The 16,788-nt window shown below is 36.4% G+C and overlaps 1 protein-coding gene across 6 annotated transcripts in view; it reads right to left on the reverse strand.

Moving 5' to 3' along the window:
- SYNE1 (spectrin repeat containing nuclear envelope protein 1) overlaps nt 1-16,788 on the reverse strand; it is a 308,485-nt gene that overhangs the window by 113,311 nt on the left and 178,386 nt on the right. For 5 of the 6 annotated variants that reach the window (XM_062572395.1, XM_062572390.1, XM_062572389.1 and 2 more), the window contains 11 exons: nt 14,347-16,507; nt 13,651-13,988; nt 12,781-12,925; nt 11,771-11,989; nt 10,598-10,860; nt 8,861-9,026; nt 8,150-8,305; nt 7,778-7,930; nt 5,536-5,718; nt 3,919-4,056; nt 2,362-2,547 (listed from right to left, as the gene is read on the reverse strand). In XM_062572395.1, the coding sequence (XP_062428379.1) occupies nt 2,362-2,547; nt 3,919-4,056; nt 5,536-5,718; nt 7,778-7,930; nt 8,150-8,305; nt 8,861-9,026; nt 10,598-10,860; nt 11,771-11,989; nt 12,781-12,925; nt 13,651-13,988; nt 14,347-16,507 (4,108 nt within the window). Of the gene's footprint in view, nt 1-2,361; nt 2,548-3,918; nt 4,057-4,589; nt 4,613-5,535; nt 5,719-7,777; nt 7,931-8,149; nt 8,306-8,860; nt 9,027-10,597; nt 10,861-11,770; nt 11,990-12,780; nt 12,926-13,650; nt 13,989-14,346; nt 16,508-16,788 lie in introns of those variants that run through there. The other variant, XM_062572392.1, reaches the window with a different exon arrangement.

The raw sequence follows: 16,788 nt of genomic DNA on the forward strand, positions 1-16,788 counted from the left end.
CTAACTGATAATTTTTAACAGTGAAAAGTAAATGTTTAAAATATTGGAAAATTAAAATTATCAGTTATAATAGAGTTTGGAAAAAGAGATTTTCAAACCAGAGTTACTATTCTAAGTTTCTCCTCCATCTTAAATACAGCATATACTTAATAAAAATTATTTCATTGCAGCATAGACCAAGAAAGGACCTTAAGATGTCCCCTAGTTTGCCTTCCTGTAATAAGACTGGACATAACTATCTGTCTTTAGAGTCTGTTCCTAGAGATCACAAGCAATTGAGTCCCTCTTATCTTATATTCCATTGTTTCAGTATTATCATTTTGTAGTATTTTTTTCTAGTACTCTAACCTGAATCTATTTTCTGTTGCAATGTAAATCCTCTACTTCCTCTACATTTGACATGAAGAACAAATTCACGTATTAGGATAATCCTCTCTTGTCCATTTTTTTCCATGAGTTTAAACTCACATCACCACAACATCATTTTTTTTCCAGTTTGGTCTACATCTTTCTTCAAGTGCAAAGCAGACTGCAGCCGAAACCTTGCCAGTGACCAGTAGGTAAAGCAAAAGAACTACTGCATATAGGTTAAAAGTATATACTTTTATTTACTCCCTGCATATAGTTTGAGTTCTCTGCAACAATGCAACATTGTTCACTCATTTTACCATGATGCACATTACTAAACGCAAGTCCTTTCTACAGAATGCCTCTGGCCAGTAGACCCTTACCCAGATGTGGATGGCTGTTTCTGTTTAAGGGCAACAATTTGCCTTTGTTCCTTTTGAATGGCAGCCTAATTTTTTTCATGCTATATCTCCAGTTTGTTAAGATCACTTGATTTTTAATTCTATTCTCCAGTGGCAGTTTGGGTAAATTTTGTGTTATCTGAACAATTCAAAGCCATGGTCTCTAAATTACCATCCAAGTCATTAATAAAAATATTGAATAGTACCAGACAGACTCAAAAGAGAATTCTGCAAAGCCCTACTTATATTCCCCTCTATCTGGACTGAGAACCACGGATGACTTTACGCCAGGTAACTTTTCTAATGAGCTTTACATCTACCTATTGTATTTTCAAACAGATCAGCTTATCACCTTTGTTAATATCATATAAATCATTATTAAAGTCAAGGTATATGACATCAATCATTCATTAATCTACAGCCTGTTGCTTTCTTCTTAAATTAGACTCTTTTGACATGATCTTCTTCTTCATACATTTGCAGTGACTTCTATTAATTTCAAGGCTTTCTTGTAAGAGTTTACGAATAGTTTATTCAATTACTTGCTTCAATGTTTCCCTGAGAAATGAAAGTTAGCAGTTTCACTTCTGCTGTGCTTACTTATATGCAAAACTCTGGATCCTTCTATGAATAATAAAAATTAAAGCTTCAGCTTTAAAATTGTTGCTTACAGATTTGTGGTTTTGTAATGGAAAGTCAAGTTTTGTTCCAAATCTCTCTGTTATACTGTGGTGGTTGCTGAGGATGCAGAATCTCTGCTACATCTTGTAAGATAAGATAGAAATGTGGAAAAGGACCATTTTTAACTTTAGCTGATATGGTCCTAAGTTTTGATGATGGGACATTTGCTTAGTTGCCTTTGCACATTATTTTCCTATTTAGCAATGTGTATCTGTAGCAGGTGACAATAGAAGAAATACTATAGATAATTACACCATTCCAATATGCAATTTTTTCCTTGAATTGCTGTCTCAAAAAAAAAAAAAAAAAATCAATAAAATTCTTGCCGTACAGGTAGGAGCACACTGAAAATATTTCTATACTTTTTTTCTGGGTCTTGCCCCAGTTACAGCGCCTCAGGCACTACTTAGAGACAGCACACATTGCATAGAACACACACACTCCAAGCATAGAAATGTCACGGACATGAAAAACATGTTCTCTCTTTTCAGTGCACACACTTGAAGGTGCAGGCCTTACATTATGGAATCCTGGTCTGGTCCACTTGATTTTAATTAATAGACAGCAGGTTATAAATACCTTTTAAGAGAAAGTTAAAGGAAACAGCACAGCATAAATGCCATATTTCCCTCCTAGCACAGACATTTTGGTGTCAGCTCAAGTATCTGAATATAGGTACTCAGTACCATTTGAGGCAGACATGACAGAGGACCTACAGGAATCCTGTCCCCGTCTGGAGCCAGAGTGGAAGGCAAGACAGGATACCCAACCGTGTCTCAAACGATGCAAGGCACCCATGTTTAGGCAACATAATCAGGTCCTTTTCAGACCACAGATAACCTGCTTGGCTAATACTCACAGAAACATGATGCTGTTAGCAAATGCTGTCCCCTAGCTGTCAGCCAGCTTTAGAAAAGAGTGTCTCACATACCTTGGCAGCATCTTGAAGATTTGGCAGCCTCACTTTGATAACTTGCTGCAACTCCTCTGTCCGCCGCCCCAGTTCCAACACTTGCTGAGACATTTCTTCAGTACAGTAAACACTTGTCAAATATTCAATCCTCTCACTCATGGCCTCGAGATCACCATGAATTTCTCCCGACTCTTCAAGCATAGCCTAGATAAAGATAGGAATACAATTAAATGCCAGAGTTGAGATTCAAATTAAGCTCATCTTTAAGTACATTTCTGTCCAGCAAACTCTCCAATTTGTACACATTTGTAAGCATGTGATTAAGTTCTTCTGATTTCCTGTAAGATTTATGCAATATGCTTAATACTGAGTGTTGCTTAAGTGCTTCTGGTTACAGGGATAGGGAAACAAAAGAGTAAGTCACAAAATTTTGACAGCTGCACTTCTCAATACATTTAGTGTTTTGCTGTATCTACTTGCCTGTAAAATTATAATATACACAATCTACAGATACAATTTGATCTGAAAGCCTAATGGGATCTGTACCTAATGGGAAACAGCAGAAAGCACTCAGATGATAGCAGGGACAGTAGTCATTAATACTGCCTAAAAAGTGGCTACCAAAGTGTTCTGTGGGATGGCATTGGCGAAGTCCACCTGCTCATCAACTCTTGAAGTCACGAAAAAGATGTAGCAAAAACAGAAATGCAACCTCCAGCTTTTCTCAGGATAAATCTCTTGGAGGGTCCTACTCAAAAGAAAGTGTCTCACACCATTCTGCCCCAGTGTAAGTAAATGCAGCTGACACATAATTAATAAACATATGTATCAAACATATAATTCATGAACTTTTATTTGGCATTAGTGAGACATGAAATTCTGCAAGTTTGATTTGGTTTATGTAGTCATGAAACACTGGGCAAGCTTGAACCTTATCACTGTATGTTTCTCCACTGATCTCATACTTATACCATACACATAAGCATATGCACACAGAACAAATTGCACTGTCACAGGGACAGCAAAACACTCTGATGTGGAATGTTCAGGAAGCAACTGCACAGGAGGAAGTGTCTGAGACCACTGAGCGTGAAAAAGAGGTGTCAGATGAAAACAAAAGCTATTCTAATTTTAGCCTAAACCTCAGAATTGCTTAGGGAAAAAAAGTAATCCTGAAAACCGTGTTTGGTCAAACTAGAATTTATAGCCTATTGTTGAATACGGATCATCTAGTGCTAGGAAAAAGAATCACTACATCCTTCTAGAGCAGTACTAGTTGCAATGAGGTACTCAGCATCATGCTATCTAGTTAAATCACACTACTATGAAGTCAATGAATCCAAGTAAGCATGGAGATCAAGCATGAATCACAGAGTTTCAGTTAACAATCCATCATTATTTCAGTCTTCAAAACAATTGTCTAAAACAAATTAATCATCTTTAAGACCTGGGAGACAGTCACACAAGCCTATTATTTTTCAGGCTTTTCTGCTCGAGGTAATGGGACAAAAAATAGGATAGGAAATAAGATGAGGAAATACTTTGCTCATTCAGTTTTGCAGCTCATATAATCACCTGGTAGGCCTTAAACTGATCACGAAGCTGAGAAGAAGAATTCCATGTTATACTACCGTGCACTAGGATATTTGCTTTCTCAGCCCATTTCAGTATGAACTCCAGCATCTCATTGTATTCTTCCAGATGTGAAGTAGCCTGGATATAAAAGAAAGATTTACTTGTAAAATTTAGGATGTACATTTCTTGGAGAATGACAAAATTACTTTTATTTCTTTCACTGTTTTTAACTTTGGGGATCATTTCCTTATTGCTGAATTTAGTCTAACTAATTCTGTATTTATAAAGTTAAAATATGTCTGCTTCCAATAATAAGCACATCTATTTCAAGGAAAAACAAGGCATCAAAAGAAAGTAGGTCATACTGGGAGAGTGCCCTGGTACTCCTACACATCCCTATAGGAAACACTTCCTGCACATATTTGAGCCTCATGCATAAGTTCCAAATACTTTCTTTCTCAACTTGTAATTCACTGGAAGCTTTTTTATGTCATTCTTTATGTTTATCTGTCTCTTGGCATATCATTCCACCAATCACTTCTATTTATAACCTGCTTTGTTCTCTGAGTCTATCTTCTTTCCAAAAGGAAGACTCAGACTTTTTTGAAATACAAGAGAAAAAAAAAAAAAGCTCTGCTTTCTGATTCATCCAGTTTCTAGTTAGCAAGTACCTATTAGTTCCAAGTCTCTTCTTACTTTCCAGGAGTAACTTCATGGATTTTCCTGAGTCTTTTATATGAGAAATGGATCAAATCCTAGAGTTAGGTGCCTGAACTGTATTTGCATGTAGTGTTTGCCTTGACTGTACATCTTTTATGATAGGAAGTATATTTCTTAGTGCTGAACAAAAACATCCTAACAGTTAAATCTCTTCAAACAAGCACCTTTGCACTGAATTCTTATTTTGAAGGCCATTTTGCCTGAAATGGAAAAAAAGTCATGAAATAATCATATTTTCTATGCATCATAGAAGCTTTTTTATGCATGCTGAAAAGAGGCTATTGATGGCAGAACCATAGAAAACCCCTTTTCTTGCTTTTAGCTAGACTGTTTTTGAATAACAACAATTAGCAAATACTTAAGGAAGGATTTCAGGGACTTTAAGCCTTGAGAACAACAGGGAAAGCATCTTTATGAATGCTCTAGTGTTGCATAAACACACCCAGCATTACAGAGCTACTGTTTCTAGGCTTTTCTATTGAATATACAAATTATATTCACTCTCTAAAGGTTGTGACTAGAGCAAAACAAACTCTTTCATATAAAGCTGCAGATATATGTAACAATAATTAAGACAGAGGCCCAGAAAAGTATAATGAGGATGCCTGGCACACCACTGCTGGCAGGCAGTGAAACCTGCTCAGGGCACCAGAGGAACCAACGGGGAGATGCTTTGTGGAAGAGCACGTTAAAGCAGTGTATTGAAAAAGCAGAATTATTCCATCCTCCTTATCTGACCCAAGCCTGTGCCCCTCTCTGAGGTATAAGCCCTGACTATGAACAGGCAGACATGCCAAGGAGTGTCCTTCCTCGCGTAACAACTCAGAAAACAAATAAGAAGTTTTCGTGTTCCTTCTGTTTCTGAAAGGAAATGATAGGGAGGATTTGGGACCATACCTGACTCAGCTTGGCTGCTCTGTACTCAGCCTGCCGCATGGTCTGCTGGTGCAGTACAGTGAGTTTCCCTATTCTGTTAGCCAGCTGCTTAGCCAGAGGGACATTCTGCTCTGCAAAGTCCTGGACGGATGCATCTAATTCAAGTAACTTTATATTGCAGCTGTCCAATTCTTCACCCAGAATCTAGACAGAAAAACAAGAAAATCAGTGAGCCAGGATGTGTCAGCTTTCTAGTTGATTATTTCCATTCTGATTTCCAACTTTTAAACCCTATCCAAAGTCTTCATAATTTATTCCATTTTTTTGTTCTGGGCTGTAAATCAACAATCCCTGTTTAAGCAGGAAGGCAGAACAGCAGGATGTTTGGCCACCTCTTAAATGTGTGCCATTACTTTTTCTTCTCTTCCTGGCTTCCTGGCTGAAACATTTTCCCTATTGTACCAAAAGATTGAGTCACTTCAGAGTGACATTAACTACTCTTGTCCATCTTTCTGTTTGTCTTTGAGCTGAATGGTCAACACACATTGCTATGACAAGGACTTTTGTTTATGTTAAAGAGGTCGTTTTCTTGTTTCGTCATTTTTTAAAAATAAAATATAACTTTACCAACTCAGAACCGGCTAGTTACTCATGAATACATATAAGAACTTTGCATTTTCATAGCTTAATCTTGACACAGGAGCAGTCTGGCTGACATTAGACTGTTTCAATGGAAAAATATTAAAATCAATTTTAGTTACATTTTTATAAAAAGTTTAAAAAAGGAATCTAGAAGAGTAGATACAGACTGATAACACATTAAATGGCTACAATTTTGGGGGCCAACAGTTTAGGGTTCTTGGCTATTTTCTAGGCCTAAGTTGGTTTTGGAATATAAATGAAAGAAACCTCATCAAGCACTCAAGACCTCTTACAGTATTTTTAGAAATATAAATCGAAATAATGAGACAAAAACTGATACAGAACTGAACACTACTCTGGCTGCAATAAAACATATTTTATCCTATCATGAATTCAATATCAGCTTTCTTTTCCTGCAGTGAAGGCAGCTTTTCAAGCTGTTAAGGTTAGGGCTGTCCTGGTAGAGACACATCAGAGTGTAAGTTATGACTAACTGTTCATAATAAATGAATAGTTTTGCATGAATAGCAACGTGACTTTGTGACATAAATATCTACATGTAGATATAAAGACAAATGTTTGTTGAGCTACCCACTTAAATACAAAGATATACATATTTTGGAATGGCATAAATAAATGTCTATGTCATAAGTGATGAAAATTGTATACAATTTTTAAATGTGGGGAAAGGATTTTTTTAAAAAAAGTTATTTTACTTATCACAATCACAGTTTCAATGTTAATATCAAAAATATTTACTATTGTGATCAAAGGCAACTCAATCTCATAAGTATCGGCTAAGAATTGACATAAATACAGTTGAAGAAGCTTTACTAAGTCTCTAGTGACATGTAAGACTCATTTATGCACTATGAGAATGCACATTTCACTGGCTTTCAGCTTAATTACTGGGGCCAAAGTGATGCAGCAATTTTAATGGGATATATTTCAGTGACGCTTTCTGGCAAAAATAGAAATTTGGAGTATATTTATAGAAAATCATGAAAATAAATTGGTAATTTTTTGACATACCAGGTATACCATCTTCTCCTACTTGGTATACTTTGCTTACTTTAAGACAGTAAACAGGCCAAGTTTTTCTTTGACCAGTAAAAAACCCTCCTCCCTTCCTATGATAAATCTAACTTGGCCATAACGCCTCAGTGCAGACAAGCATTTCTGAGTGTGATACACACTATTAGGTTTAGAAAAACCATAAAAAAAATCAAGAGAGCTTTTGCAATACATTTAGCCATACCAGCAGTATAGCTGGATTATAAAGAATGATCTTTTCAGTACAGACTGAAACAAGGAGTTGTTTGGAAGCCACTTAGGCTCCCCCATATTGCAGTCAGGATCATTATTTAGAGGGAACAGCATACTTTTGGCCATCTGATTTGCTTTTGCTCTTAGCTGTTCCCTCCGTGCTCAGTTATGGGTTAGTGTGCAATGAATATAATTCTAAAAATCTCAGTCAATCCTCATTTTTGCTCATTCTTCTATCAGACTACATTAAAAAAATAAATCTCATGTGACTCTACAAATACATCTTTGGTATGAAGCCAAAGCCTCAGTTCAGAAGAGTTTATGGTGTAATCAAATAAGGAAAGCCTTTTCTTACCTTCTGCTCAAGTTTGGCTTGTGCTATATCATTAGTTTTCTTTTTCAATTTGGAAAGAATTGAATTTAGTTCATTTGCTATCCCCTGGATTTTCTGACCAAACTCTTGATTTAATGTTTTGATCTGTTGAGTTTCTTTCTCTTTGCTTTGAATCTGTCAACAATAAGAATTAAATTCAGTACGGAGAATCCTCTCGACAGGAAACAAACTTTAACTTTCATTTAACTTTAAACTTTCTTTGTTAGTGAAAGAAGGTAATAAGCCTATTTTACATAGTCATAGTTTGACCGTGCTTGGATATGATGTTTCACTAAGTTATGAAGTCTAAAGAAGTATCATAGATTTGCGATGCATTTATCTACTATATTTTACCTGATCTTGTATAGTTACAAGGGCCAGGCCAACTTCTGCTAATTGAAGAGACAGTTCAGAAGGCAAAATGGTATAAAGACCCAAGTACTTATTCTGTTGTTGTTCAGCCATTTTTTCAACAGCTCGGCGATGAATAGTTACTTCACTGAGGAGTGACTATATGACAGAAAAATGGTATTGTTAAGGAACAACGGAAAAAAATGTTACATCTGTGTAAACTTAGAAACAGGAGACATTGAATATAATTTGCAACAATGTTAACTGCTTTCACATTTCAGTTTAATCAGTTCTTTATCAGGGAGTCTATCTTGAGATTTCCTGGATACTCATTTATAAGGCTCTGTTTAGTTCTGTATTCCTATGTGACCACATGCATACAGAAAATCTTGAGTTTTCAGGATCTCCATTAAAAGGCATTTATTTAATTTTATTTTTTTTTCCAAGAAGATGCAGATAGAAAAAAATGCCATATAGTATAGTGCCCTTATATTTCAGATGAGAGGAAAATTACTAAACAGTATGCTAGGTATGTAAATGTACATAAATGAAAATAAACATACTTTAAATGCATTTAAAATAACATATTATGCCCATTAATTTACATGTACAATTTAAATTTACTATGGTTTTGAATTGATTAATACTCAGTAGCAGATCACAATTAAGGTTCATAAAAACATTGTATTTTAGAAATTAATAAATTTGATATACCTGCAATTCCTGAAGTTGAGTATCTACTTCTATATCAGGGTTTAACAAATATTCTTTTGTTTCCTGGATCCAGGACTTCACAGTATTAAGCTCTACTTCAACCTCCTCACGTTCCTTCAGCTCCTGTTTCACCAGCTTCATGCCTTTTTTCACTTTCTGTTGCATGCTTCACAAAAAACCAAAAAAACCTATTTGTGAAGGATATTCTTCATATTTATTTCTAAGTTCATTTGTTTATTATTAAATTATATTATTCAATATTTTCAATATTTGCTTCTAAAAACATTGCTTTGTCAGAACTGTTGAATAATAGAGATTGATCAATAGCCACATATCCAGAGTAATAAAAAGTGGAGGAGTGCTGCAAAAGATCACTAAAGTAGTAGGCATTCTAAGTTTCTCCAGTTTATTTTCCCCCTTTAATAGGGAACAACATATGTTTACAACATAGACACCTACATCTGAGCTTATCACCACAAGCTATTGTTAATGGAAGAAAAACGCAATTCTAGGTCATGATTCTGGATGAGTCATCATTATCCTAAAAGAAACTTCTACAACACTGCAGCTCAGACCTCTCTATTTCCCCCCACTAACTAAAGATTAACCAGTTCAGATGCAGATATCTATAACAAAAATTAATGTGAGAGTAATCTCACCCCTGCTGGTGAGATTTTCATTGACAGAATAACTAGGATAGGGTATGGATCAACCATTTGAACATAATTTTTGATCTCGGGACCTTTCTCCACTCTTCCACACTTTCCTCAAGAATTTGGACATTTTATAAAAAATAGAATAATTTTTCAGAAGATAAATTGATAAAAGATCTACAGGACTAGAGTTTGTAGTTCTTCCCTATTTGACATGGCTCTAACTTTCATATTCCTAAAGAGGTTTTACATTTGCATAACCTTTCATAACTGAACCAATGCCATAGTTGTATAAGCATGAGATAATTTCAGACCCTATTTCTTTGACATCAATACCAAGTGAAGAGTGGAACTTCAAAAGTGCTAATATCTGCGTATTTTTGACAGAGACTGTTATTCTGTGTAAACAGTTACGCATGCACACAACAAACTTTGCACGCACTAGGTGCAGCATTTATAATTTTTGCATTCTTTCTCTGTCTGCTGTGGAGATCCAATTAATGGCATCTTGGTTCAGTTAGTAGATGGATACAAAACCTGAAACTTAGCCACAAAACTTCATGCTTTGCAAATGATGGAGAAAAACTTTAAAACACATTTAAATAAGCATACAGATAAGCACAGAATGAAATTTTAAAGTGTGTTCTGTTTGCCTATACACTAAATTTCCCTGCAAATTTCACAATGTGACTACTTTTAATTACCTAAACACTTCAAAGTGGCACAAAGTGATAAATTAATCTAAACTTAGGAAACAAAAAGATAGAATGTCACTGTTAATGGTGAGATGTAATGGAAGCATTTAAAATTGATTATAACTGTAACTTAGTTCACACTCTTACATAAGCTGCTATTTTTAATGCAAGGCAAAAAGTATATATGCTAAAATACATACTCCCACTTGGTGCAAATGAAAAATGGTAAAAATTTATGTTTCCAGATTAATTAAATCTGCTTTAAAATTTAACTGATATTTAAGTATGATTGCCATTATTTATGAAAACTAAATAATGAATGAACTTTAATTAATGAATTAATTGTAAGATACATTTTTTCTAGTGAATCTCTTTAAATATTGCCTTACTTGTAGCAACGATCTTGCATTGCTTTAATTTCTTGCATAACTGGTAGCTCTTCCTGAGAAGGAGGCTGCACTTCCACATCCTGAAGCAAGCTCACAGCATGCTGCTTGAGCAGGCCCAAAGAAGACAGCTGGTGCTCTGCCTCCAGAAGGAAACTGCTGTGGTAATCCAGGAGTTCCAGGAGCTCTGTCTTAGATGCTTTTTCTACTGAACTTTCTGGTAAGCGACCTTGTAGCTGGTCTATTGCTATGGTGGCTTTCTGAATCTAAGGAAAGAGATGTAGTTTTGGCAATAGTTAAACAGGAAAAAAAAAAAAAAAAAAAAAAAGCTAGTACTACTGATACCAAAAGGTATTACGTCCAGTGCTATATGTTTAGACACTCTAAAACAGCTGTGGTATAGGGCTGATGCAACAATTTTTGTAGCAGAAATAAGTCTGCACCCTAATGCTGCTAAATCTAGCTAGCCCTAGCTCCTCAGAGTAGACTGCAATGTGTTATTTTGTTGAGTGATGAGTGGCTCCTTCTACTTTCAGCATTTATTATTTTTATTGATATAGGCCCTAGAGCTCTAACCCAGGGCAGACCCCTATTTGGCATGAGTCACATTTAACCAAAAGATTATCTCATTCCCAGAGAACTTGCAATCTGGGCATAAAATTGTGGACAATGACGGATAAAAACAGACTGGTAAGATGTAAGGAAAGAAGACATGATCCGTGAGCAGTGAGAAGCAATGATATCGGTGCACAAATTTAGAAATAGCAACATTGCATTCTTCAGAAAAAAAGAGATTGATTTAATCTAGACTGGAGAATTTGGGGATGGGAAACAAAGAAGATAAGAGTCTCAAGATTTACCAGAAACCAAAACAATTGTCTTAAAATAACTCTCTCAAAACAGCTCTGTATTTAGTGTACATGCACACCTATAGAAGAACAGTGCAAACCTTGGAGGCAGTAGTTCTAAACTAGAGTCTTTCACAGGTGGTTGTTTGTGACCTGAGATAAACTACTGTGCTTACGATGCCCAGCTTTTTCTACCAAAAACTATAAAGTTTACTTGTTTGTTTCACAAGACTTAGTTATAATCTGTACTCAAAGTTTGTAGCAGGCTGTCTTAATTAGTGAAAATCTATGTACAGTTATAAAAGCAGTTAACAAGACCAAGAGTTACCTTATCATTAAAACCCTTCCATCCCTGCACTGCATCTTCCAAAATTTTTTCTTGTTCTTGGGCAACATTCCGGAGCCGTGTCCAGCGCTGCCAAACTGTGGTCATTGATCTGCTTATAGTTGCCTTGCTGGCATCATTGCTAACTTTTTCCAGCTGCAAAGCCTTTTCTTCTAGGGCTGTGATCTTCTCATGGAAAGAGTTCACTACAGACACAAGGGTCTGAAAAAGCAAAAATAAGCACTAAGGTTTCCTTTTTTTTATAATAAATATTGTAACAGTCTGACACACTTGCAGGCAGACAAGCCATTTCCATCCTCTGTAGGAAAAAGGAGGTCCTCACGGCAAGTGAGTTGGTTAGATCTCACTTTGTTTTTAATATGCAGTATGTTAGCTACAGCTATCTGAGGGACCTGATCCAGAATGCAATGCTCTGAAAGCAGCAGAAATCCAGTGCATACTTCATTTTCTTTTCCTTGCTCTCTCTTCGAAAAGGAGGAGATAAGTATTTAGGAATTTTCTCATAGCAAAGACTCCAATTTATACAAGAGTCTAAGAAATTAAGGAAACAATTCAGGTCCTTAAACATACATCTACGTCATGTTTTTGTCTAGTGCCATTTTAGATGTCCTAGGGTATAAATGGAGATAACAGACAGGACACTGCTCTTCGAGGAGACTTGAAGGACTTCAACTTTAAAAAGTAAACCTTTTCAATATGATACAAAAGGAGATGAAATTTTCTGTGGTCTGAATTTTGCCTAAGGTAGTGAAGGGACACAAGCTTGTTATGAACCTCGTGGTTCCTTCAGTCCTCTACAGTCACAGACAGATGCTAAAATGATAAGGAGTTACAAAATATCTGTCCACATCTCTTGATATGCTACGATATAGTTAAGAGCTACAGGAAAAGACCTAAAAACTCAACTTCAGGTTGCCACAAGTAGGGATCTAGACAGAGAAATTTATTTTCACTGAAGGAAAAAGGACTTCATATAATTTTCAGTATCTTACCTTATGTGTTAACAATTTCTCTTCAGCTTCATGAGAAGAAGCTGCTTTAGCAACTGAGAATTCAGACAATTTTTTCTCAGCCTCATTCATCACCTCAATAACCTTCTGTTTTGCTGTCTGATACTCCTGCCACTCAGAAGCACACCTTAAATGGAACATCAGAAAGAACAATTTAATGTGACACAAAACCTTTTTAAATCAGGAGTCTTGTTGCACCTAATTTTCAATTTAATCACTTTTGTGATTAAATGTAAAACAGCATACTGTTTTACAGTATTTTCAAGAAAAGAAAGATTATTAAGAATGAGCATGCATGCAGAAATTTATCCTGATAGTCAACTAGTCTAGAAACCTACTAGAAAGTGTAGCCACAACTTTGCATTTAATAGCTCTTGATGGACTTTTCTTCAGTAAATTTGTCTAAGTTGTGTTTTAAACTGATTTAAACTTTTGACCTCCAGAACATTCTGGGTTAAAAAGTTACATAGTTATGTTGGATAAAAAGATATTTTCTTTTCTTTTAATCTGCTTCAACTTTCTTTGTTGCTCTGTAGTTCTTGTGCAATGTAGAATAATGAGTAATCAGTCCCTATTAGTTTTCTCTGTATTGTTCAAAATTTTATATAATTCCATCACAGTTTCCTTTAGGTCATACAGTGGCAGAGGATAAACAGAATCCAAGAATTCTGAATCCCAATATCCACTTCTGCCATCAGTAGCACAAACATTTTAAAAACTCCAATTAAGTTACAAGTCAAGTGTTGTGATTTCTTTATTTCATCACCAAAATGTTTTGATGGAAATCGAAGGAAATAAAGAATGAAAGAGAGAAAGAAGGAAATCAAGAATGAAAAAAAGAGAAAGAAATACCTTCGCAATTGTTCTTGCTGGGTGTCAGCTTCTTTCTTTATCCCATTGCCTTTTTCCTCCAAGGCAGCTACATCCTGCACCAGTTGCTCTCTTGCTGTAGCTTGGATAAATGGCTCTATCTCAGACACCAGGCCGTGTAACTCCTTCAAATGATTACTGAATTGACTTTCTGTGCTGAAAAATTCAATGTGGTTTCTTAGGTTCTCCTCAGCATTCTCAACATCAAGACCGTTCCTTGCTAAATGTAGCAATTCCTGAGCATCCTCAAGCCAGTCATTTGCTATCTGCATCACTTGGTAGTATCTTTGGCAGAGACTATACAGTTTATTCAAGGTATCCTGAAATAAAAGTGAAAATTGTATACAGGATCATAACAATCCACAACAGCAACAAAAATATCCTCAGCAGAGAGCATGGATTTTGCCCAGGCTTGCATTCTCTTCCCTTTACTGTATCTAAAATACAGGTCCTGAAAGGCCACATAGAAGTAGGTTTTGAGTGACTTTGCATTTCTACATGCATATATGCATATTGAGGAAGTCTTACTCTCCTTATAGCCACCCATGGCAGCAAGCCATAGTTTAAGATGTTAAAAAAAAATCAATCTTTTCATGGCAATTACAGACATCAAGCCATAAGGCCATGCTTTTTTCAGCTTGGTGAGCAATAAATTAATGATACTGGGGATGCACAAACCTGTCTCATGTTTATAGCTTCTTGAACTTCACCATCTAGTTCTGTCAGCTCAGCAAGGGTGTTTTCCAGGTCAGTGGGTATCAGCTCTTTGGCTTTCATATATCTCTCTTTCTCTTTATTGCTTAATGCATTCATTATTCTCAGGCTTGATTGTACTTCTTCCTGATGTATCTGAACCTTTCGGATTTCTTCTTGGATATTTTGTAGTTTGAGGTCCAAGCTTAATGTTCCATTAAGTTCTGCTTTCACCCACCTCAACCAGTCAAGTGAGCGGCAGATTTCTGTCTGAAAGTCTATACTTTGCACAAGTCTGTTCTCACACTCCATCACTGTGTCACCAATGGCAGCTTGCAATGACTTTAGTTTCTCTTGCCAAGACTGCACTTGGTGATTGGTTGTCTCACAGGCAGATGGGTCAAGCTGAGGAGAAAGGGCTTCTAAATGTTCAATTATCCGCTTTAAAAGGATCCCTGATTCTTGCAAGCTGCCTGCCTGAGAGTGGTATATTTTCAACTTTTCTTCTATTGGGAGTGTTTCCTCATTCACCTTAATCTGTTCCTTCTGCACTGTCTCTAGTTGTGTCTTGAGTTGCATGCACATTTTCTCATGTTCCTGGCATGCCTCTATTGTGTCTTCCAAAAGGTTGATTTTCTGCTCTATTTGCCTTTTCAGCTTGTGATACAGTGTGAAAAGTTTTAGTATCTCATCTGGTTGCCATGGCTGGCCAGTGCTTCGAAAAGCCTCCTTCTTCTGGTTCAGTTCATCCACTGCTGCACCAAGGCTCACCAGTTCACCTAAGAGATCTCTGTAAACCTGCTGGAGTGACACAACTTCTTTGACTAAAATAGCAGCTGGAGCTTTGTTCATATTAACAAACTGATCTTCTAGCTCACTCAGAGCTTTTGTGGTCAACTCAATCAAAGAGGCATATTCTTTTCGAGCATAAATTGCTTCCTGAACCTTATAGAATTTATCTTTTGCCAGGGCAATGACAATATTGAATTGCTGAGGAAGCATACTAAGCTTTTCATCCAGATATGAATGATCCACATCGTTAAGTGACGGTAGGATTTCTTGGCCATCTCTTTGCAGTGCAAGCAGCAGATTTTCATATTCTGGAGATTGCTCAAGAATCTGTTGATATTTTGCCAGCTGAGTGTATAGTTCACGGTTACTATTCATTACATTTACTTCTGGGAATGTGACAATATCAGCTTGTTTTAGCCAATGGCATGCTTTATCCAAATCTTCTTTGAAATATTTCCTGGAAACTATATTTTTCTCAAGTTCTAACAATCTCTGGTTACACTTTTGTAAAACAGTGTCATATACGTTTTGTAATTCCTGCAGTTTACCTAACACTTCACCCTTTTCTTGTTCAGTTGCTTCTTTCATTAAATCCCTTCCTTGAGCCCACAGCCCCGTGACTTCATTCTGACAGGTCTTTAGGTTAGCTTGGGCATTCTTACAAGTCCTGATCTGTTTGTTCACATCTTCAGGCAACAGACAGATATGTTCTGGAAATGTTACCTTCTTCTCATGTTGGTGAATTAGGTTTGTAGCCTGAAAGACTGCCATGAAAAACTGAGTCTTTTCAGACAGTGCTTTATTCAGGTGCTTTCTCCTCTGTCCAACCAGATCACTGAGACAATCTACATGGTGTTGTGCATCAGAAAGTGCTTTCTGCAGCTGCTGCCTTTCATTGAGCCCTAAATTGGTCATCACCCTGTCAGCATCCTTCACAAGTGTCTTCAGAACAAGCTGCTTGGCTTCAAGCTCGCTACAAATGGTAAGATGATCCATGAGAAGGCTCTGAGCCATATCTGGAGGAGGGCTCTGTTTAAGAGCCTCTGTGATACTAGGCTGCTGCTCCTCTGCCCATTCCATTAATTCCTGAAATTTGGAATGCACCAAACTAAGCTCTTCTAAAGTCGCTATAGAAACTTGTATTTTTCTCTTCACAAGGTCTTCCAGCTGAGTCCAGCGTTGCTCAAAATGACCAAATTGCTCTTTTACTAATTCTCTGTCACCGAGATTCAAATGTTCTATCATTTTCTGTTTCTGATCTTTCAAATCTTCAAGAGCAAATCTCCTCTCCTGTAGCGCCAGTGCCAATTTTTGCAAGGCTTCAAGATGCACATTTGTACTCTCAGCATCAGATCTGTTATTAAAATGCATAGGACAGAAATGAATGACTGGATCCTACCTCAGGCCAGAATTTTAAAAGAGGTCAAAGTGAATTAGAAGAATATTATATACTGAAATCAATACAGTTAAAACATATATGGCTTTCAGGTTTAGCCTTGAATACTAATTAAAAAGTTTTAATACATTTTTTTAAATGTATTAAATGTGTTTTTAATTACATTTTTAATTCCTCTCTCTTTCATCTGCAGTACAGTTGTTCGGTTGACCATTCAAATCAACATGACTCATACACTG

The sequence above is a fragment of the Rhea pennata genome, chromosome 3 (genome assembly GCF_028389875.1).
Source record: "Rhea pennata isolate bPtePen1 chromosome 3, bPtePen1.pri, whole genome shotgun sequence".
In the NCBI taxonomy this organism is placed as follows: Eukaryota; Metazoa; Chordata; class Aves; order Rheiformes; family Rheidae; genus Rhea; species Rhea pennata.